This window comes from Neopelma chrysocephalum, unplaced genomic scaffold, assembly GCF_003984885.1.
Source record: "Neopelma chrysocephalum unplaced genomic scaffold, ASM398488v2 Primary Assembly neopelma1_159, whole genome shotgun sequence".
Classification (NCBI taxonomy): Eukaryota; Metazoa; Chordata; class Aves; order Passeriformes; family Pipridae; genus Neopelma; species Neopelma chrysocephalum.
In genome coordinates this window covers 293,132-317,780 of record NW_020897821.1, presented here as the reverse complement: position 1 = coordinate 317,780, position 24,649 = coordinate 293,132, and the positions used below count along the sequence as shown (strand labels likewise).

Here is a 24,649-nt window from a genome sequence, read left to right as displayed (position 1 = left end):
ACCCACCTCTCATGTGCATTGCAACAGGCAGAGTTAGAAATCTCAGCATCCATGAAAATTACGCTCACTAAAGGACTATAAAACTGTATCAATTTCATTTTAAAGTTAGTAATTTAACCACTAGAAAGTATTTGTAAGGTTCAAGATATGGCTCAGATGGTTCAGACATTTTCAGGCTGCTACTTTTAAATTAAAGCAAAAGAACCATTCTCTCTCCCCACACCCTACAAATTATTTATAACCTTTATAGAGCATATATACTCAAGGATAGATCACTGAAAGGTTTTACATAATCATATATGCATTTCTCAACTTTGATTTTTACCAACTTGATACACCTTCTGGAACCTGCCAATTTGGTTTTGAAACCTCAGTCAAGTCCTTTACTCATACAGACAAAGAAACCACAAAGAAACTCTCACATCTTTGCTTGAAGGATGATAACACCTGTATAAACTCAAGGTCTTGCAAAGATCCTTAACATATTTTAATTAAAGCTGTAAACACACACACAAGCTCCTATATGAATTCAGTTGCCTTACTGATGGTGTCTTTGAAATTAATTAATCTAAATACATAATACTCCTCTATGCACAACAAAGATACATTTCAGTCAGTAACAAAGAATGGCATTATTTCTAAACAGAACATCCTGGTACAGCTATTCTTCAACAAGATTTTATAACAATGTGAAGAAGAGTTTAAAATGAGAGAGTTAATTTTAATGCAGACTAATCTAAGCAAAGCAGCATATCTAATGACATACTGAACATTATCCTCTTGTAAGTCTTGAGAAGCTTTCTGTTCTACATTTGTAATTCCCTCAAATTCCACTGTGCTCATACAACAATCACTGGATTGCAGACAAAAAGGCCAAGAGTGCACTTCCTTACATTTAAACTGTTAATAATGTTAACTAATGGTTGAGCATACATGTGAAACGACACAAAATGAGGTACTACCATGTGTGACAGAATATGGTACAAACAAAAAAGTATTTTCCCAAACAAGCTGCAATAAAAATAACACTGAAAACTGCTATACAGTTCACTAAGAAATTCTCTTTTATACTACAGTACCTACCAGTTGAGAACTCTGATTTGACTGTACCACCTTAACCTGAGGAGGCTGCACTGTATTTGATACAGAGACTGTGCAAATGTTGTTTGGTTGCCTTATTCCTATTGTCTGTGTGGTGACAACAGAGGAAATGCTTCCCGAGGCAGACTGAGGTATCACTTGTGAGAGCTTGCTTTGTTGAAGTGGCTGCTGAGACGGCTGTCCTTGCAAAACCAAATGCTGACTATTCAGTAAAGATTGTCTCAAGGCAGGTAGACTTTTCTAAAAACAGAAGAAAGTTTATGAAATAACAAACTTAGCAGGTTGGCAAAAAAAATTCGAAATTTTGCTATAAACACAATTAAAAGAACGTAACTTTTTTTTCCAATTATTACTATCGTCCTATTCATGGAACAGAAATAAGATTGAACGTATTTTGTAGGAGAGAAAGTTCAGTTTACATTTTTAATAAGCTCGCAATTTGGATTTTGCAACCCTGTAGACCTTCATGTGCCCTAAATTCCACTGCAGCAGTAAAATATAACATTCTCCTTCTCCAGACTGTCTAGAACTTGTAGCTTAGGCCTTTGGAAGGGCAAAATTGGAACCAGAAAAGGCTGAACTGTAGGAAGAACCCTATTCCCACTGCATGTTAGAAGAAGCAAGCTGCACTTTCCTTCTCCTGACATGCCTCCAATACCTAGAACAAGATGACTTAACTGCTGATGCCCTGCAGCAACAGTTTTTGACTGTATTATTGCAGATCTAGGATACTCTGACTGGATTAGAAAAGTGTACCATTGTATCCTTCATGTTCAAACCACTTCAACCAAAAAATACAGTTCTGAAAGGCTGTACTGTACCTTCATGAACAGACTTTTTACTTTTTAAGTGGCAGTAGTGTTCTTTTGAAGTGCTCCCCCAGGCAGCTGTAGAATGCAACAGTGTTTAGCCCAAGCTACAGTTCTGTCTAAATTTATAATATTTATTTAAAGACTTAATGCCTGTTGCCAAGAAAGGACTTCAAAGAAAAGAAACAAGTCAAAACTTATCGTGATGCCAGAAGTGACTGCAGGAAAAGGCACAAATAAGGGTTAATGATAACTTGAAAACACAGAAGCAGAGGGAGAAAGTTCTGAAGAAAAGTTGCAGGAGAAAAGAGGAAATCTGCCCTAAACAGAGGAGTTTTGAACTAGATGAAAAATGCTTTTAAAATTGTATTCGTGGTTTGGTGGGACATAATTAAACATGTTTTGTATCTTTCAATATAATCTTGCAGTTATTGTAGCTAATGTATAGAACTCAATTAAAAGTTAAATTTATCCCCTTGTATACTAATTTAGGACCCAACAATGAATCCACTTGGTATCACATCAGAAACTATACTACTGATTAGTTCCAGATTACAAGCAGGATCATCTAATCAAGTATTTCAACACCATTATCCATTTTAGTTTTTCATAATCATTGTTACATACGGATTGCAAGTTAACAATGACCCAAACAACAAAAACAATATGGAAAAGCTTATTAAATTACTTGAAGCGTTTTATAGAAATAACTTGGTGACTCCTCCAAATGCAAATGCTGTACTTCTTCCCAAAAAATTACCTACTACCACAGAAAAGTGTATTTTTTATAAAAGTAAAGGATGACTACAGAATAGCCATGGGTGATTTCTTAACTAGAGAATAACTGCTTTTTTATATAAATCTAATTACTGCAACGTTCTAGGTCAGAGCTGCTCAAGCCATGAACTCCAGATCAGCTCTGGATGACAAATACATTGTTCTGAAACCTAAGCCAAGGCCCCAAACACGAGCTCTTCCCTCCTGTAGGAAATCCCTGGTTCTCACTGTTCTCCCAGCCTGCCAGGGAGCAGCACCTGGCTGGAAGAACTGAGAGGGAGCCTGCAAGGGACTGCCAGCCAAGAGCATTCTGGCAGAAGTGGGCAGCATGCAGTAAAAAGGGAGTAGTCCTGCTCTAGGCAGGACTAGCTAACACCACTTAAAAAGGATATTCTAAGACTCAGTGTACAGAAATTTGCATTGAAACAGATTTCTCCAAACAATATCCACATTACCTTAAGGAAAGGTACAAGGTATGGCTGAGGAGATGATTTGAGTTCCGTTTGAAGGCGGCCTGTAAATTCTTCTGGATCAATCTTTGCATCCTTCAGGGGGAAGAAAAAAAAAGCATCAACAACTCAGTTCAGTTGGTTGGTTGTTTCTTTCCAGCTAATATATACACATGTATCTCTAGCTAAATAGGCTGCCATATCAAGTAGAACTTTTGGAGCTGAAGTCCCCCAATTCCTCTCTAAGATCCTTCTGTCAAGAGCCAATTCATACATGTAACATCCCACTCAACATTCAGGGAGTTCCCCTGGGATGCACAATTTCAGACACAAGAAGACCTCAAATACACCCAAGTCTCTTTTGGGATTCCATTCTTTTGCTAACATTTACAGAGTGATTTCTTTTCTAAAATTAAAAGAAAAGAAAAACAACAGGTTATTGAAGTAACTTTACAAACTATTGTAACATTTGTCAGCCCTTAAATACTTAATTCCAAAACCAACTCTGATGGTACAATTTAACTTAGTAGAATGTGTATATATAAAACTATACATGTAAAGCATAGGCACATACAAAAAGTACATATATAAGTAAATACAAAATTGTCAGTTGTATGAATTTGTGTATATACTCACAAAATATGCACTCATAAATATATCAAATACATAATCAGTAGTTTATTTTGTAGTTAATACAGGGGAACTCTATAACTCAGGTGCATTTTATAATATTTCTGAAGTATCACTAGTCACAACCTCAGGTTGTAATAAAACCACTCATTAGCTTTCCTGGACTGATATAGAACAAGAGAACAAACAAAAAAGCAAATAAGCTTCAATAAATGTATTTATTATATATGTGTGTTGCTACTTTGCTTAAAATACAGTAAGTAGCTACCTTTAGTTATTTTATCTTTCCAAGTTTGCAAAAGATAACATGAGTTTTTACTGTAACCATGAACATGATTGTTGAATGGCTCACACTTGAAATCAGTCTTGAGCTTGTCTAAAATATACAGGTTTCTCTGGCAATGAATTCAAAGAAATATACAGCAACTGCTTTTAAATCCAACCTCTTCATTGACTATATTTCATTTCTTTTTAAGCAGCTTGACCATTTTTCCAGTTCCACAGTAACATCTGTCTGGAGTTCATTTATACAATTCACTGAAATATCTGTTTTACTGGAGACTGCAGTAAGTCCAGACCCAGCAGCTCAGCAAAATACTTCTCCTTCAGTCCTAGAAACTCTAACCCACATTGTGAAGGCTCATACCTTAAGACAATTAACAGCTTCTCACTGTTTCAGAAAAGACCATGGTTTGGAGGAAAAGAAACTTAATGAACCCTCAAGGAAAAATCTTTTTACTCTGGTTTTCTAAAGAAATGACCAAAATATTACCCACCAAAACAAGAGTGTTTTTGACAAATGCATACTAATTACTTTGCTGCAGTTCCCCTTTCAGAAACTAAGAGAAAGTCTGCCTTGAACAGATTCTTGAAGAGATGTAACATACAGAATACTCACATCTTGATGTAGTTCAACTCCTTTCACTTTCATTACAGCTAAAAATTAAGATCACAGCAATAGTTTACAGCCTATGTAAATAACAAGCTTAATAATAACTGACAAAAGAAAAGATAACTAAATATTTACCAACAAATCTTGAACCAGAGCTTTCACATTGCGGGATGTTTCTGGAGATGGTGAATTATGAGAAGCAAGTTTTATAAGGGTAGCTAAAAAGTTTTTGCATTTTTTCACATTCTCTTGCATTTCCTGCAAAAGCCAAAGAAAACAAGTCTCAGATCCATGCTACTTTTGCATCAGGATCAATGCATGCTCTGACCACCACAAATAAGGAAAATGATGACAATTTTTAAAATTCAGACAGGGCATATGTGAAATAAATCTGCAGCTGTTTTGCTATGGCTGCAAGTTACCTGATATTTTCTTCACTTCTTCATGTAACCGAACATCACAGCTCACAAATAAAAACAACAAAAAGCAATGAAAGAAATATATTTTATATTTTATGGGCTGCTTTGGTAAAAATAACCTTAAATATGAGAAGTAACACAATGATTTGTTGGAGATGCATTCCCCTTTGAGATGCCCAATACACAATGTACAAACGTTCCCCAAGCTATCCTAATTTGTTCAATTATTTATTCAGTATATTTTTGTACAAAGCAGCTGCAGCAGTAAAATCCAATCAGAAATCAGTCTTCAAATATCACCATATCTAAGCTTTTCTTCATCAGCAGGGAAACAAGCCATTATTTGTATATGGTGTAATTGCTCCAAAAAACAGAAACTTCACACTTTGACACACCATAGTTTTGAGGCCCAGCAACAGGATAATAATGAAGTTCACAGACTGAAGGCCTGAATGTTGAGTCTACAAAACAGAACAGTTCTTTCCCTACTGACACACACATGCAGGATGGGGAAAGCTGACCACAAGTGTTCTTCCTCCCTCTCACAATTTGTCTCTCATTTAGCTGAAACGAGGGGAAGGGTTTTCTTGCTTGTCAAGCATTTGTTCCATCACAGGATGCATGCTTGCAGGAACAAAAAGCTCTTCCTGCTTCTGAACAGAGCCCAGAAGTTCCCAAAGCACTAAGAAAACCACGTGTGCAGTATTTCACCACTTGCCTGCGACACAACTGTAGTTCCAGGCACAGGAGAGCTGGGGATGACCAGGGGCTGTGCTGGGACTTGTGCTGCCGTGTGAGGTGGGAGCGGCAGCCGAGGCTGACCCTGGCCTTGTGCTGAACCTTGGCTCTGCCCACCAGTGATCACTGCAGGTTGTTGAGAAGCTGAAGTTCCAGTTGCTACCGTTGTCTTGAACAAATTTTGAGCACTTGTCGTAGCTACTGATACCTATTGACATTTCAGATTGAAAAAACAGGTAAGTGTCTTCTTTTAATTATTTTACTCAACCTTAAAGTTCCTGAAAGGAAAAACTAGTTTCCTTTCAAACACAGCCTTACTGACAAAATAAAACCACTGATTTTATTTATTTATTATAATCCTAACATTGTCACCCTTTCCTGACCAGTGCAAGTCCTCATTTAAAGTCCCTTTTATTACAAAAATAAATGTGCCACTATAAAATTAGTTGCTATCACCCAAACCTTTAAGATTACTATGATGGTGTGACTTCTGTAACTCAACTTTCTGTAGATTTGGCCCTTAATGTGAACAAGTCCATTCCCAACGATCTGTGGCCCTGCCATCAGGTTTACAACTATCCATCCCACAGTTACAGTGACAGCTCAGATCCAGAGGACACAAATGCACCAAGGCAGCTTCCCAGGCCAGCACTTTGCACCAGTGCACAGCCCTGGTGATCAAAGCTGTCCTGGGCCAGCTGGGCACATGCAGACTCCACTCAGTGCAGCATGTCCACCACTGGATCTACAACTCCACCTCACTAAAGTTTTTTCTTTAAAAAAACTCAATCTATACTACCCTCAAACTTATTATCATCTAGGAAATGGTAGAAAATAAGGTCTAGGCTATCCCTCAGGACCTGCATAATAAAGTCTGACTGTACATTCATTATTAATTTCTAGGATTACACTGGCAATAAAAGGAAAGATATGAACATTAAAATTCACTGTCTAAAAACCCATGTAAATCATAGAATCGTGGAATGGTTTGGGTTGGAAGGGAACTTAAAGCTCACCTTGTTCCACGCCCCTGGAAATTTTTAAATGGCTGTCAGAAAAATGCTACACAAATGAGCTTCAATTATTGTCCATCAGTGTTAAGCACTTCATTTCTTCTCTTAAAATGAAATTCCAGAGAACAGTGTTGCAAAATCATAGAACGGGTTGGAAGGAACCTTAGAGATCATTTAGTTCCACCCCCTGCCACGGGCAGGGACACCTCCCACTAGCCCAGGTTGCTCCAAGCCCCGTCCAACCTGGCCTTGGACACTTCCAGGGATGGGGCAGCCACAGCTTCTCTGGGCAACCTGTGCCAGGGCCTCCCCACCCTCCCAGGGAAGAATTCCATCCGTATATCAAACCTAAATTCCCGCTCCTTCAGCCCAAACTCGTTATTCCTTGTCCTATCACTTTCTGTATCCCCAAAAGGTTCCTGGCTGTATCCCACCCACCCCTGCCCCTTTCCCTGCCCAGTTTGCAGCGGTGTGTCCCTCTCACCGTGGTGTGTGCCAGCACAGCCCCCCCTGGCAGCGTGGCAGCAGCGCTGGCGGGCGCAGCCGGTGGCACCACCTTGGCCTGCACGGGCAGCCCCAGGCGCACGGCAGGCGCGGCCACGGACGTCGGCTGCTGAGAGAGGAAAAACAGCCTTTTATTTCATTCCCTCTCCTCGGTAACTTGATCTCCAAGGCTCTTTAATAAGAGTGATTATAAGAATAATCGTTATTAGCACTGAAAAGAACACAAAAATCCAAACCCAGTCATGTGTTCTTAAATATATGTTCACAAATAACAGAAAAACGAGCTCTTACATTCAATAAGTTTTTGGTATTTCTCCTAAAAGCTATTGCTCACACAGCTATAAGGAAAAGAATAGAAAAAACAGATGTGACCTGCAAAAAACTGATGCATTAGTTCAGTTGTCATATTTACAAGTCAGTATTCATCAATATTTGAGTTCATCATTGCCAGTACCACATATTGGTCCCCTTGGTATTTACTGGTCTGTTCCAGTGCTTTTTTTTTAAGAAAATTAATATGGAGAGAAAATTCAGAGAGCAGAAAAATATCTTGAAAATAATTTCATATTGAATTATATAGAAATTAACTTGCACAGAAATGAAGTCTAAGCATTTGGAGAACCTTTGTCAGAGAACAAACGCTCTGTAATCAGACAGCGACTGGAATGTGAAGTGCAGACAAAGGAAAATGACTGACTTACAGGCTTTCACTCAGTACCACACTCTACAACTCAGGAAATTATTTCATGCAGCAAACATTCAATTATTTTTTAATTTCTTTTAATCATATAAAAGGAAAAGATTTAGAAATAAAAAATGTCTCCAGAAAAGTTATTTAATTCTACAGGAATGTAAATACCATTATGAAAGAAATACATCACACAATATGGCAACAATGACAAAGAACCACTCTTTATTAAAAAGGGAGGCCACGCTGGTGTCTTATAACTTGCATTTATTAAGATTTACATTCAAACACACACTTGGAAAAGACAATTTTTTTAAGTGGATGGAGTGATAAATCATGGACAATATTGCTTCTCACAAGATAAAACTGATTTTCCTTGATTTACATTTTAATTTGTATGTCTCTATAATTAATATTTTTATAAAGAATTGCTTATTTTAGATTCTTACACTGCCTACTAAACCTACATAAAATACTTCTTCACAGAACATCCAGTATACTCTAAGAGATCTCCAAAAGCAGCAAAGGCCCAGGCAGGCATTCAAAGCCCCAAGCATTCCTTACAAATCAGTCCAGCAACATCCTCTACTGGATATCAATCTTCTGTACTTGGGGGAAAAAAAGGAGGGAAAAAACCAAACCAAATAAATCTACCTGACATCTGAACAAAACCTTTTTTTTGTTGTATGTAAAGCTTTCAAGATTTTTAAAATCTTGCCTAGGGATGCCTTCCATACTGAGACAGCCTAGAGGCAATAAACAGCATCACCCTGAAGAGAAAGAATTGTCTGGTTTTTTGGAAGAGGGATCACATAAGCTTTTTCTGTTTTAAATACTCCCACCTCTTCTCTCCATTGTGAAAAATGACCATTTGTTTTAATTTGAAAATACTAGTAGGATGAAACTATATTTACCTGATAAATATGAATATTGTGTACCTTGTTCATTTGCTTATAAGCAGTGTTTCCAACCTACAAACACAGCAGACCTGTGGTATCTGCCCCTTTCGTATCAGTAGGTGCTTCCAGAGGTGAGGATTTACAAAACTAGCAGATAACCAGGAACACTTCTGGCAGCTGCTCAGTTCCAGGCAAGATCTGCAGCCAGAAATCCACAAACACATCATGAGACTGCGAGCCAGAGAATTTTTTCTCAGCTAATAAATGCCCACAATTCATCAGAGGAACATACTTGAAAACTGCACTGCACATAATTAAAATATAAAATTTCACTATCTTAATATTATCAAACTAAGTATGTGTTCCACTGTGCCAGACCACAGCAAACTGTGCAACTTGAAGACTAAGTTCACCCCCAGTTTTAAAAATCAATAGTGACAAAAGCCTTTTGGCAGTAAAATCTATTTATGCGTTGGATATGAAGAAAAAGCCTCACTACCAGAGAACTGCAAACAAAGTAATGCAATAGCTTACTAACGTGGTTCCAAAACTCATGAGTGTTAAAAAGGTAAGTATGAAACGAGGGGATGAGAAACAGAACAAGGAACTAGCCTGGAGAAATTCTTAAGTATCATGGAAATGATCTTCAAATGTCAGCTACAAGTTGCCAGAAGACACTCTAAGGACTCCCAGCACAAATGCTTCAAGAAGAACAGGTAAAAAATATTTAGAAACAAAAAGCTATGTTTTCTATGAAAGGAAAGCTGTAAACAGATCTCATGAGGAATCTATCAAAAAGAAAACAAAAATTATCAGCATTACATTAAAAAAAAAATCATAACCCAATGTGTCAAGCTCCCACTGGAACAATATAAAAGAATTTATGATGTTCCTTAAAGAAAAACTGCTGAGGTTTGGTAGGATGCTATTAAATTCCAAAATTACCAAGAGGGTTAGAAAGAAACACACTTTCAAACGTAACTATTATTTTTTATTAGACATCAGATATTTTTACATTTCCTAAATACACAAAAGTAATGTTAGAGAGGCTTTTGCCCTTTGCTCAGACATCAACAGGTAGGAGAGTAGAACATGAATGAACACAGGAGATATATATATATATATGTATATATATATATAGATAAAACCCACTCCTCATCTCCCTGGGGACACTGGAGGATGCTGTTACACACAGACCTGAGCTGGCTCTGTCATACAGAGCTCAGAAATTCCAAGTGCAGCACAGCAGGGTTTCAGCAGGGATGTGGTTCACACCTGGCCAGCCTGGAGCAGGGAGTGTCCCCAGGTTTGCTCTGCCCAAGTCCCACAGGGAACACAAGTGACTCCAGTGTCAGGGTGCAACAAGTCACTGCCACGGGGCAGAGCACACTGGAATTGTTCAGTGTGGAAACACTCTGGGTCCTGGAAATTCATTCCCTAAATAACATTCCTTCTCCCCAGAGCTCGGTAACACATGAATAGAGGCAAAGCTTGGCAGTGAATCCCTTGTACCTGCCGTGCACAAAGAAGCTGCCTCTGCATTTGAAGGAACACACGAGGCTGCGTTTGGAAAAGCAAGTCACGTGAATATAGAGAAAATCATCAACAGCCAAGGATTATTTGTCACTGCCAAGGCAGGACTACACCAGTTTTAGAGATTGTATTGTGCATTCACAGCTTTATCAAACCAAGACAATTTAAACTGCCACAGGTTAGTCTGTAAATCCTTAGAAACAGGTTTGTGATGCACTTGTGTTTTGTACTGTAGAACCAGGCACTGAGGAACACTCTGGGTACCAGCAGCACTGTCTCTGCTCTACAAAGCAAGAGAGCTCACTTTTGACAAATGTGTTGCATACATTTGTCATGATCAGTCCTGTCAATAAACTTGGCCACTTTCAACCACAAAAGGAAGAAAAGAAAATACCCCAACAGCATTTGAACAAACATTAACAAAAGCAGGGTCAAGTTTATCACAACACACATGACATTTCTTTACATGTCTTCCAGTGCGTGGCTTCACTAAGTATTATGTAAAACTCAATTTTAACAGAACACGACCTTCAAGTTAAGATTTAAATTTGCAAAATCTGAAATAAATTCAATTTTACTTCTAATTATTAATCCAGAAGACTTCTTATAAACAATGCTAAAATGCCATCTGAGATGCCTCAAACAATCAAAGACACTCTTTAACAGAGAAAACTAAAGTAAAGGGATGGCAGACACTGGCAGAAGCATAAACTAAAGGTCAAATCTGGAAGCTCACTTGTGCTGGGTTGGCATGGCCAGGTTTTGGGGGGAGGGGGGACTACAGGGGTGCCTTCTGTGAGCACCTGCCAGAAGCTCCCCCCATGTCCTGAAGAGACAGTGCCAGGCAGGGCCAGGACAGAGCCACCACTGGCCCAGGCCGAGCCCAGCAGGGATGTGGCAGTGACACCTCTGGAGTAACACTGATAAAGGAGGGGGAAAATCCCTGTGAAACTGCAGCAGGGAAAGAGAAGTGAGAATGTGAGAGGAACAGCTCTGCAGACCCCGGGGCAGTGCAGCAGGAGGGGCAGGAAGGGCTCCAGGCACAGGGGCTGAGGTTCCCCTGCAGCACATGGGGGTCCAGGATGGATCAGAGACCCCCTGCAGCCCCTGGAGGAGCCCACACTGGAGCAGGGGGTGCCCAAGGGAGACTGTGACCCCATGGGAAGCCCACGCTGGAGCAGCTCCTGGCAGGACCTGTGGCCCCATGGAGAGAGGAGCCCACACTGGAAAAGATTTGCTGGAAGGACTTGTGACCCCATGGAAGGGATCCACACTGGAGCAGCCTGTTCCTAAGGACTGACCCCATGGAAGGGACCCACTCTGGAGCAGCCTGTTCCTAAGGACTGACCCCATGGAAGGGACCCACACTGCAGCAGCCTGTTCCTGAAGGATTGACTGTCTCCCATGAGAGGGACCCCACTCTGGAGCAGGGGAAGAGTGTGAGGAGTCCTCCCACTGAGGAGGAAGCAGCAGCAGAGACAAGATGGGATGAACTGACCACAGCCCCCATTCCACTGCTCAAGGGAGGAGGTAGAGAAAGTTGGGAGTAAAGGAAAGCCCAGGAAGAAGGGAGGGGTGAGGAGAAGGAGTTTTAAGATTCAGTTTTTATTTCCCATTATCCTACTCTGATTTGATTGGTAATAAACTGTGTCAGTACCTGGTGACTGATCTCTCCCTGTCCTTATCCCGACCCACAAATGTTTCATTGTATTTTGTCTCCCCATCCAGCTGAGGAGGCAGTGACAGAGCAGCTTGGGTGGGCACCTGACACCCAGCCAGGGTCAACCCCCCATCATTTCAGGGTAACTAACTCATACAACCTTTCTTACAGGCATGACTGGTAGCCCTGACTGCTATTAAGCTATAATAACAGTCCCCATTAGCAAACTCTGTTTCCCAGTACTTAAAAATTCTGACAAACTTCTGAAGAGTTCATGGAGAAACTTCCCATTGACTGCTTCTCAATTCCTTTGGTCATGGTTCATCTGGAACATGCACTTCAATGGCAGGTGCAGAGCAATTTGTTGCCAGAGGCTTGATTTTTTTTCCTCTCTGATGAAAACACAGTGAAATCAAGCCAAAGTATCAACCTTCTAAAAACCTGACATTTGCACACAAGTCCAGAAAATGACTGGAAGCAGAATCTCTGCCAAGTCAGACAACAGAGGCAGAACCTTCACTGCCACCCCAGGATCCTGAGTGGAGCAGGGAGATGTTGCTCTGTTCCTCACATGTGTGGTGTTCCTTTTGGGATAACAGGGCAGGAGGACATAGGACTGGGAGCAATTAGACAAGACAGGCAGAGGAGCTTGGAACCACCAAAGAAAATCTCCAGGAACCAGCAGTTCTAAGTCCAAAACTCCAGCTGCCAAAGCAAATACTTAACAAAGTACTTTCTCATGCTCTGGTGAAGTATTTAATCCACCTGTAACCAGGAGGTTTCATCCAAAGAATCTGATGGATAAAAAACAGCTGAATTTTGGCACTACAATTAGGTTCTACCCCTGCCTCAAGTGCTTAGTGCTGCCTGCAAATACAGTAAATATTGTAAATAACTACTCTTATGCAATATGTTTATGAGTGCCCAACTTGACATGTGGAGTTGGTGACCAGGAGTGCTCATGGCTGCAACTGAAGACAATGAAGTCAAACTGAACACAAAGAATTAACCAGCACTTTTAATTTAATATTTAAAATTGAGACAATTAGGCTCCGCTTCCTACTTACAAAAAAAGAGGTTAATAATCCCCTTAAGTGCATTGTTGAGAAAGTTGTTACAGGGATAAGCTTCACAAAAAAACCTGCTTGGTTCTTAATTCCCACTGCAGAGGGGGGCTTAGATAGTGTGCAGCAAGTAAGCCTGGAGCAACCCACTGAAGAGTGGAGAAAAATTATTATGTAATTCTTCATTAATTAAGACTGTCCAGCCTACACACTGTGGAAATTAAAAATAACAGTAGTATGTGCATATGCATTATGCTGCATGACCACATGGGAGCCACTGTTAGACTGCTCAGGAACCTTCTTTATAGCATTTCCTAATCTTTGCATGTTTAATTTTACAGCCTTACTAATGTCTGAGTGTTCTCTGAGTTTTAGAAATATATTAATGCTATAAAAACGTAAACAGTGTAATTTGTAAGTACTGAAAACTTACTGTCAGCTTATACAGAAAAGAATTACCCACCATGAGGGAAAGGAAGAAAAACAGTTTTGTGGTTAAACCACAGTCAAGACAACACATTTCTTACTCTCCCTGACCTTCCAGCCTTCCAACCTACCTGCCCTGCAAAAGAAGCCCCAAAACCACCTTTACAAAAGAAATAGCATAGGACAGCTTATTTGATAATAATGGTACTGCACCTTAGGCAACAACCAAGATTTATCTACTTGCTTAAAATTTCTGCAAAAAACAAAACAAGCATTTGTTGGAAAAGCAGAAAGAGCGTGAAAACCAGTAAGAAAAACAAGAATCAATAATAATCAATAAGTGAGAAAAAAAAACTACCAAAGCTAAAAGCTGCCATAAAAATATCAACACTGCTGAACACACAGGCTGAGTGTGTTACCAGAACCATCTCAGATTTGAAAGGCTCTGCTTTAGCAAGAGCAGCAGCCAAGTTTAGAACTGCTCTCAACACCACATGGGACAGCAAAGCCTGGGCTGCTGGTGCCTGCACTGAGTGTATTTCCCAGCAAAAACTTCCAGAGCAGGGGATGCAGCATTTGGCACAAGCTCAAAAAGCCTTTTTTTTGGTCATTTTAAAAATTGATGGTAAAGTGAAACTTAACAGAAAGTGAACATCAAAACACAGAAAACAAATCAGTGAAGTTCATGACAAAACCTTCAAATTGGGAAAAGCAGAAGTTAGAAAAATGCCTAAAGCAAGAAAAAACAAAGCTAGAATTGTCATTTTCTTAAAAATCCATACATTAATATTGATTGGACTGTTCAGGCAATGGAAACAAAGCTCCAGGGATTGGTAATCATCCTGGGAGCAGAAATATTGTTAAGTAGCCCACTTATATGCCTAAATATCTAAATACTAAACCATCCAACTTGCCACATAACCATCTTCTCTGATCACTAAAAATGTAAAAAGAAATCTAACATTGGAAAACACATTTTGAATCAAAACATTTGTAAACTCTGCAACCAAATCCATTTTCAGCAGCAGCCCCATGAAAATTCCAATATACCCTATTTCACCTGATTTTTAAGTTCCAACAACAGATATTCTGAAATAAAACATTATGGGCCAGGTTAACATTGGTCTTTCATCTATGTATGATACTCACTTTATATTCTTAGTCTACAGCAGCACTTTAGTTGTGTAACTAACAAAATAATTTTAATTAAAAATAATTTGAAATAAGCAACTTATTTTTTGCTATTTGGTTATTAACATAAACCCACTGGGCATTAAGATACTGAAAACCAGTGAACCAAATGCATCAAAGGCACAAATAACCATAAATTGTACAAATGGAAAATGCAGATAAACAAAAGAAAGTCAGCAAAGGAAAACTAGATGGCAGCACCTCCCTATTTTTCACAACTTCACAAGTACAAGACTCAAAACAAGATACAGAGGTAAAAATTTAATGCAATCTAATAATCAGTTTTAAAATTCTGAATTTACTTATCTCTGAAGAACATAGTAATGCAAGCAAACCCACCCCATCTGAGCTGCTCGGAATAAAAGAATCCAGAGCAAAATTTTTCTAAGATCAACTGAAGCTCCATCAAATTACAGCTTGCCTCTTAAAAATCCTGTACCTTAATGAATATACTACAGCAGCTAAAATTTTGGCAACATTAATGATTTTTTAATATTCAGCTAAAATTAATGTCAACCAAAAAGTAAAAGGAAACTAAAATCGCTAAGAAAAAATAGTTAAATTAAAATTATGCACATCTAAGTCCAACCAATGTTTGCTTTAAGCCTCCAAATCTTTATTTCATTAAACGTGTTTTTTCAAAACAACCCCATTATCACAGTACAGACTCGCACTTTTTAATGCATCAAAAGATGATTATAATATAACACTCGTGGAAGACCAAGTATTTCCATGTAAACCCTTAGATACCAAGTTAAAAAAGACAAGGCTCCCATAGCTGCACCAATAAGGCAAATTTATATTCACAATATGAAAAATATTTTTAATACATCTGAATATCTTGCAATATTTTTTCCCTAAACAAAACAAAACACCTAAGAAAAACTGCAGCTAGGAGCAGTTAATATTACAGAAGTGCAGGTTCATTTAGGTTGGAAAAGACCTCAAAGGTCATTGAGTTTAACCATTAATCTCCCCATTACAGTCCTATACTGAACTAAATTAAAACTACTATAAGCTCTAATTGCATCTATTCATGTTTTTCTTGAATATTTTAAAGAAACCAGAAAGAATGCAAATGTAAAAGATCATTAAAATATCAAGTACATCTTTCTATTGCAGGTACTTCTCTCAATCACTGCTCTCTCTGGACTGTTCTGTCACCTTCACATTCTGATTCTTGTGACTGAATCCACTTCACTGCTCCTGCCTGTGCTGCAGACACTGTTCATCCTTTTGGGACACGTGTCCCTGCTCCAGCATCTTTGAGCCTTAAACTGATCCCAGCTGAGACCCTCCCTACAAGGTACTTGTTTGTGCCAGTTTTCCAGAATTCCACCAGGAATTGCAACCATCAGATTTTATTCGTGCTTTACACAGCAGTAACTGAGAGGAGCATAACTAAACATCTAGTCAAAGATTATCCCACCTAAGAGTCAAGAAGAACCCAAATCTTCCTTTCAAAATGGATTTGCCTCTCTTCTCCCAAGAACCTAACACAAAACATTTGCCTCCATCCTCTACTCCTAAAAGCTGTAAAAAACGAGATAAAAGTATTACAATCAGTAGAAGTCAAATAACAAATAGCAAATCCAAGCACTCACAATGTAAGAAACATCAGATTTAAGCCAACATCAACTGTGTTCCTTGACTGCCCAGCTGAAGGGCTCATCTTTTTATCATGCAAAGACTGGACTTCTTGCACACCTGCAGAGAGAGCCATGTGGGATGAACAGTAAGTTCTGTATCCTAATCCTCCTGAACTTTTCTGTTTGGCACTGCAATCCAAATACATCTTTTTTTTAAACTTGGGAAGGGCAGAGGGGTGGCTGTACCCATTCCCTACAAAACTAAATATTACAGGATACAGTTAGTTGACTTCTGAACGTTCAACAAGGCAACAAGTAAGGATAAAGTCACTGATCTTTAAGGAAAGCCTTTACTTAAGCCCTTGGAGGAATTCCTCAGGGAAAACAAGACTACACTTTCCCTGTCTCGGGCAAAAACCAGACCACTCTTGCCCTATTTCAGCAGCTTCCACTGTTCCTGGAGAAAGGTGGCTCCTTCCTCACACACTGTCCTAGATACCAGCCCAGCTGCTGAACCCAGAGGAACTGACAGGAAACCTGGTTCATTTTGCCCCAAAACATCCAGGAGAAGATCTAGCAAATGATGGCCCTGGGATATGGAACCAAAAACCTTGCAGTGCTGCCAGGCTGCAGAAGTGGCTTAGAACCCGACCAGCTCTGTGTGTACCAACCAAGGTAATCTCATTTAAGAACATTGCAAACATTGCCTTAGTTCCCCTCCTCCCTTCTTGAGAATGGAGAAATTACTCAGTTGCCAAGGGGAGAGAATCAAAGAACTTTCAAATTTAGATGAACAGTTGGGCAATTTTTCAGATGCTCTTTCTTCTATTTTTAAAGAAAGCAATTCATGAACCATTTTATATTCTCCAGTTATCACTTTCAACACTTCTTAATGAGTTGCCAAAAGTAACTGCCAGCTTTTGCAATTTCTTTGGCATGTTATTTAATATCCTGTGTTTTACATCTAACTACACTTTCTCCACACAAGGATTGTGTGAAGTGTATATACAAATTAACACTGAAAACAATCACTTAGCTGAGTAACTTGTGACACTTGACACTGGCTAAGAAGTAGAACAATCTCAAGAAAAGCAACCATCATAGCTATGAAACATGAAAGCCATGCCTTTTTCTCACACATTCTTCTTCTTCTCATATATTATCTTAATAAGATATTATTTCCTATACTTCTTAAGGCAGACTGCAAATTTCCACCTGTGTAGACTTTCTACATGGGTAAAAGTAGAGTAAAAGACACACTCAAAGACTAAGGTACAATACCAAGTTCTACACATTTAAATCACCCTGCATTTTAATCCAAATAAAAGTATCTTAAAATAGCTGAAGACATAGTAATAAATTTGAGCTTTGCACAGTAAAATAATGATCATTCCACTAACATATCAGAGAGAAAGGTTAAAACTGCACAGCCTGCCATGTTCATCCATCTCACAAAATACTCTGCAGGACTCAGGCAATTAATGTTTATTTTCTGTCTCTCTTGAGCTAATGGCACCAGAATTTTTCTGTGTTTCAGTCACAGTGACTCTTGAATATTACACTTTATAGACATAAAAACATAAGATGTTACTTCTGATTAATTTTAAACTTCTCCTGAAAATTTTAATTCACAGAATATAGCATTCTGACACATCAGAAATAGACTGTGAAAGAAAACAGCTTAATCATAAACTCACCTAAAAAATTATTTTTCAGTACAAATTTTAGTGTTTTAGAACTTGAACCCTCTGTTGATTAATTATAATGACTACTCAAACAAATAACTGACATTTCCAAAACCTGAGCATTATATTTGTCACCAGTGAACAGTCTCTGGTTATCCACCAAATCAAATAAAAGTCTCAGGTCTGGTTCTGATAAGATAAACCTTTAGAATTTAAACCTTTACAGTCTGGTTTTAAAAGGCTGTCAACCACAATTTTTAAAGACCAGTCTAAGGTCAAACATACATAAAACATAAGCACTGTCACAATGAAAGAAGAGCCTGCAGATCACATGCAGAGTCAGGGCAGTTCAATGTGAATTTCCCAAGGACAATAATAATAATAATTTCTTAACCCTGTTAATTACAACAAATACAGAAATGATCCAGTACAGTTTGGGCAGCTACCACAAAGATCTGCCAGAGGACATGAATCCTGATAAACTACAACCTCATGATTCTAATCCCACTACATGAAAATAATCAAACTTTTCATCCTGCAAGATATTTATCATTCATAAGGCCTTGCTGGTTTCCTCTATTCTCAACCACCTCATTAGCACTAAGTAGGGGAAAGGAGGATCTATAATGCAGTGGGGTATTTATCTGGGCAGACCCTGCACAAGAACAATTACACCTGAACTCCTCCAGGTTTCAGCTGACTCTACAAATACATCAACACACACTACCCTCATGGTTTTATTTTTATATAAATCCATCAAGTCAAATTACACTCTTTCTACAAACTCAAGTGCCTCATATAGCTAGAGGACAGCTGCCTGAGGCCAACATGATCAGCATTTGCTGTGCACACATCTTCAGGCTGACTTGGGGATGCACACTGCACACTGAACACAGAGCCAGGCACAGTCTGCATGTTTGCATCCTTCCTATTCTGTGTGCAACACAGGTGTGTTCCTCAGAAGTCTACAAATGACAATTTGTTAATATCTGTTGGGAATTTTAGTTCTATATGCTGGCCACAGCAAATTACAGTCACATAAAAACTACCAGCATGGAAGAGAAACAGCTAAAACCAACTCACTTGAACAGACTGAGGTGATATTCTTGGTGCAGTCCCACCCCACACCTTCAGCTCTGCACTTACACTGTGCACTTGTCTCAGGATCCATTACTAAAATGTGTGCCTGCAGTAACCACTTAGTCACAAAGAAAGCCCCAAACAACCAAAGACAAGCACACAAACTCTAAAGAAGAACTTGTCTGCAATTCTGTTGTCACGGAACTAGTGAAAAAAAAAATCTCTAGATGAACACATGGTTCTCTCTGTGTTTCTTTTTCCTGGAATACATTTCTCTTCTACAAGTCTTCTTATCCTTCCAGATATCACAAATTTAAACATTAAATTACTGCCTTTTCTGCAAAGAGTTCTTTTACAAATTTCATCCAATCCTGCACTTACCTCTTTTCTGAGAGCACAAAGTTCTTCCAAGTGTTTCCAGGCTTTTATTTATGTCTTTCCTGTAGCCATTGAGCTACAGTCTTCCCTGTGACACTCATTTCTAAAACTTACATTGTAGTTGGCTACTCTGTGGTTTAGATTGCCTCTTATTATTAACTTCCTTTCAATTCTCTGATTTTATTCTGGCTTCCTTCTCTTCTGAAAAGTTTATCGTTTTCAGTTTTTAATTAAACAATAATATTTGAGAACATAAATACGGTGTCATGCATAAAGCACACAATGGGTCAGTCATCAAATGTTAAATATTGGAAAACACCTGTTAAAGTTATTTCAAGCAACTTATACAACAACTGAAAAATAATACAGGCACCCTCTTCATCTCCTTTCCTCAGAATTACTGATCATTTCTGCAAACACAGACCTTAGGCAAATATCTTAAACTCTGCCTAAACAGCTGCCCTATACTAACATCTAAAAATGTTTGCCTCTACATTTTAGTAAGATAGTTCAGCTCTAGCTCCAAATGGTCCAAAGCTAAACTGCCTCCCTACAAACTTTTAAATCAATGAAGCCTTCAAAGTAATTTAAAATATAGTACACCTTCACCCCTGAAGCTAAATCAGTCTGAGTTGAAATGAACACACTCCACTGAAGAGTTTGGGATAGCAAAGTACACTGTCCTGTGAATCCTTGCAAAAAAGGAAGAATACTCATGACACAGACGAAACTTTCAATGTAGACAGATCACACCCAGAGGTGAATCAAAGGAATCAAACCTTTGTTTTGAATAAAGTATATTTTAAAAAGTTAATTATTGCCAATCCTTGTATAGAATGTGCTTGTTTTTTTCTTTTCTAATGTCCAGTGAAACCCAGTTATCCCAGGCAGCCATTCAGCACAGTGGGATACCACAGTCCTTCTGATCAGAGCACTCACTAAACCAGTCCAAACTACCACTGAGCTTCCTACCCTCCAGTGACCTCAGTCTGAAAAAGGTCTTGAGGGACTCTATAAAGCAGATTTTTTTTCCTGAAATAAATAAAAACCCTCAGAAGATAAACTACATTAAAGTATTTCCTGTTTTCACAACACAAGGGGACAAAGGCAAAGTTGCAACAATATACGAGCTGATGATGTGCAAGGCAGAGTAAAACACAACACACCAGGGTAAAGTGAAACCAAGCCAGACATACCTGAGCTGTTGACAGGCGAAAAACAGGGCCAGTGGTGGGCACAGAGAGCCTGGGTGACAGGTTGGCAGGGCCCTGTCCCTGCGTCTGCACCTGAGCCTGCATCTGAGCCTGGGCTAGAGCCTGCTGGGGCACCATCACCAGCTGTCCCGCATCCGTGCGCACCAGCACCATCCCTGGGAGCAAAGGAACAGGGATTGGAGGACAGAAACACAAATAATGTGAAGAATAACATACAAAGAACTATGCGACTGCAGAATACAGAATAAAATTAATGTATAGCACTGCGCATTTTTCTCTATGTTGTGGGTTTTTTTTGTTATTCTCCCATAACACGAGATTTAATTTCAAAGAAGAAAAGGAGACGCCATCAGCAGCCAAAAACTCATACCCAATTCAGTTTGGAATTCAAATAACTGCAGTTTATGGGTAGCAGTGATGAAAAAAGCAGTCACTTGAGTGTACAGGTGTACAGCAACTGTCAGCAGTCTAGTCAGGTCAGAATAAAATTAGAAAGAAATCCTCATTAAAAGTGAACTATACCAACAATGCAGCAGCTGAGAACAGAACTCAGTGTTTCATATACCAGGGACAATGACCTGAGAGCTTCCCTAAAACAACAGCTTGTGGGGATATGTGCATGCAAACATTAGATCAGACACATTTCTGAGTATACAATATTTGAGATTTACTTAAACATTGAGCATTAACAGATGATTTGGTACCACCCCGCCATCCCCACCATTTTGGGAGGCACTACCTGTGGTTTAGACATCAGGAACAAACAGTTCTCTGTCAGTGCCTGAGAACCAACCCAACCACCCCTCAGCACACAATGATACAAGTGCAGCGATTTTAGAAAAACAGCAATGGAATTGTTTTAAAATTAACAATTTCTGGAAGTAAATGATAATTTTTCAGATTATTTTCTTGTAAAATACCTCACAAATAGAGGCCTTCTACACAACACAGTCACTGCCACTAAGTTGTGCCCTAAGTTTTCTGGTCAGCAGGTCAGTAAAGGGGAGACAATGGCTAAGTTGGTCCCTGGATCACCAGGAGTTTCACACTTATTCAAGGTCACTGCAAAGCATGTAATGATCTTCCTCTAGCTCATTCAGAACTAAAAAACAGTTACCAGACAGAGTATTTAAAAGGAAATGCCAAGTTAGCTCCAGAATATGTTTTAATAATTTAACCTAGATAGGATACAATGGGTCAAATAAACAGAAAAACATCTTGTTTAAAACAATTAGAGAACCAAAAAAATAAGAACTCTTTTATCCTGCTGTTGAGTCAGTAGACATTGTTTCCACAACTTATTTTCATGTGCAAGTTGCTTCATATATATTTTTTAGCTTTTCAAAGGAAAATGAAGAAGGTCCCCATTCAAAGGACACCGTCTGCAACTCACTGTGATGGCAAAGTAATTCAAACAGTAGTGTAACAAATTTCAGAACCCTATACCAAGAAAGTCTTTCTTTCAGTTTCTGACACAGAAAACCAAATCCCAGTCGTGGGATGAACATGTGAGTGAACTGCAGCACCCATAAAAGCCCTCTCTCACACAGTCTTAGGTGCTCCCTGCCAGCCTTCACTGCTACAAACACAAACAGGCAAATTTCTGCCATTACAAACTAAAGGTTCGTGCAAATCAAGGTTTAAGGTAACAGGCAGACAGAGCTACAGCAAGGACCACATCCAAAATCCAAATCCATAATCATAACTCCCTTCCAAAGCAAAGAGTAATTAAAAAAAGAAAAGGTTGAAAGAAACCCCTTAAAAACTCTTTTAAAAGGTGACCTTTAAGGTCCATCAGCCATTTAAGCATAAACTTCGCAGTTTATATCTGTAGGAAATTCTGCAAGCAGATGATGTGTTTGGTATATGCCATTCCTAAAACATCTGGACACTCAAATATGATGGCCAAAGAGGTTATCACTTCTCTGATTATGTTGTAAACCTGAATAAAAAAATCCTCATTGGACAATCCTACCACACGTTAAAAAATTCACATTTGCACTACACAGATTCACAGGTGTGTTGTTAATTTATCTTCCCATTTTCTAAACCTAATTCTCAATAGAGAAAAATTGAATGGAAAGGACAAATTAAATGCAGCACATGCCACACAATCTCAATTAAAGTTGCAGACATAATTACTACCACAGATGCATAAGTGTTCATGTATTAACATTATGTTTAATTCAGTTTGGAGGACTACAAATTCCTTTTGCTGAACAGTATGCACATTAGAATCTGGTTACATTATGAGATTAATTTTACCTTCCCATCAGCCATTTAAAGATGAAATACACAACTTATGAGTATTATACACCAGAAAAACCTATTCTCAAAAACTCATCCTAAATTTCTGCTTTATGCAGAAGTTTGCAATAGGGAAGTTTCAGATTAATTATAAACGATCCAACAGTTTAAAAACTCAAAAATACCACTGTATTTTCTGAGTAACTTCACTTTAGAACATACTATCTTCATGTTTTTGCAAATTTAATGGATTTCCAACTATCTTGTAACGAAAACTAGAATTATAACTTTCCAGAGTATTATTTACGTAACATATAGTTACATTTACTAAACCCTGGATTAGACTGTCTTCAAAGGCTCCGTTTTCCCTCTTCTGTGTGAAAGTAAGTAACAGATCAAAGTATTGCTACAATGAACTTCAGAAACTGTGTGCAAAGTTACAGTGCACATTATCTAATTTTCGACAGACTGACAACTGGGAGTCAAGTCTGAAGAGCAACTTACGTGTTTCAAGTCAGTTGGGTCTTCGTGAAACCACCGAGCTTTGTATGTTTGGAGCATCAGAATCTGGAGGATCTTTCATAAACTATGGCCAAATACACAACTACTACCGAGTCAACCTAGAAGCAAGCTTCTAGACCATCACACTGTTGCTCTACTTAGCTAATAAGTATCAAATATTTTAAGAAACAAGATGGAAGTAGTAAGTTATTTCAGACAATGATATTAACAGGGAAAAAACAAATTAGTTCAAATGTTACATCAACTCCTAAGTCAAAAAGACACAAAGATACCCAAGCCTTTGCAACATGAAAATCTAAACAGGGGACCATAGAACTCCTCAGATGAAACAATACAGAGTTATATCAAGAGTCACTGGGATGAAAGGATGCTGGTTTGGTCAGTTACCAACCTTGCTGAACTTACATTTTTAGTAATGAAAGTTAAGAAACTTAGAGCAGCACAAACAGGACATAAGAGTTGCTTCAGAGTTGGAAATAAAATATGGTGGTTTGAAGACTGCCCTGACACAGCAGACAGTGACACCGCCGCAATTACTGACATTAAAAATTCTACATTGCATAGATTTGCCTGTATCCTGCCACTTGATTTGCAGCAGAAGACATGCTTTCCAACAGGAAAACTTTTCAAGGCTATCAAGTGTAAAGCAGAAAATAAAGTCCTTCAAAACATATATAAAGTTCTTCTTAGCTAACACCCCAGCTTTTTCTCCGGTTCCACCTCGGGGTAACTCACCGTGACTGCCGCTGACCCCAGGACACTCCAGTAACTCACCCACAACAGCTGCAATTACCGAGCACGAGCCGCACCAATGACACCCTAATTAGCGGCAGCCTGTGGTGGTGGCTCTTCTCCGGTTTCCAGCTCGCCGAGCAGCGGGAAGGTGACAACTTCAGGGTGAGAAAAGCCCTGGGGCCAAGAACGTGAGACAGCGCGGAGAGCGCGGCGCTCACTTACCGGGCGGGATGGTGAAGCCGGGCGGCAGCTGGATGGTGGTTTGCGGGGGGGGCCGCACGATCAGCTGCGGGGCCACGATGCGGGGAGGGGCAGCGCCCAGCGCGGGCCGCGGGGACACGGGCTGCGGGGCGGCGGGCAGGACAGCGGCAGAGCCCGGCTTGGCGGGCACCGCGGGCTTGGGCGC

The 24,649-nt window shown here is 39.3% G+C and overlaps 1 protein-coding gene across 1 annotated transcript in view; it reads right to left on the bottom strand.

The window, feature by feature from the left end:
* The window catches only part of LOC113976410 (transcription initiation factor TFIID subunit 4-like), a 147,405-nt gene that overhangs the window by 117,463 nt on the left and 5,293 nt on the right, over positions 1-24,649 (bottom strand). Inside the window, exons 2-8 of the mRNA XM_027701552.1 lie at positions 24,466-24,640; positions 20,722-20,894; positions 7,313-7,441; positions 5,796-6,023; positions 4,794-4,916; positions 3,143-3,232; positions 1,084-1,341 (exon numbers count right to left, since the gene is read on the bottom strand). Of these exons, the coding sequence (XP_027557353.1) occupies positions 1,084-1,341; positions 3,143-3,232; positions 4,794-4,916; positions 5,796-6,023; positions 7,313-7,441; positions 20,722-20,894; positions 24,466-24,640 (1,176 nt within the window). The remainder of the gene's footprint in view (positions 1-1,083; positions 1,342-3,142; positions 3,233-4,793; positions 4,917-5,795; positions 6,024-7,312; positions 7,442-20,721; positions 20,895-24,465; positions 24,641-24,649) is intronic.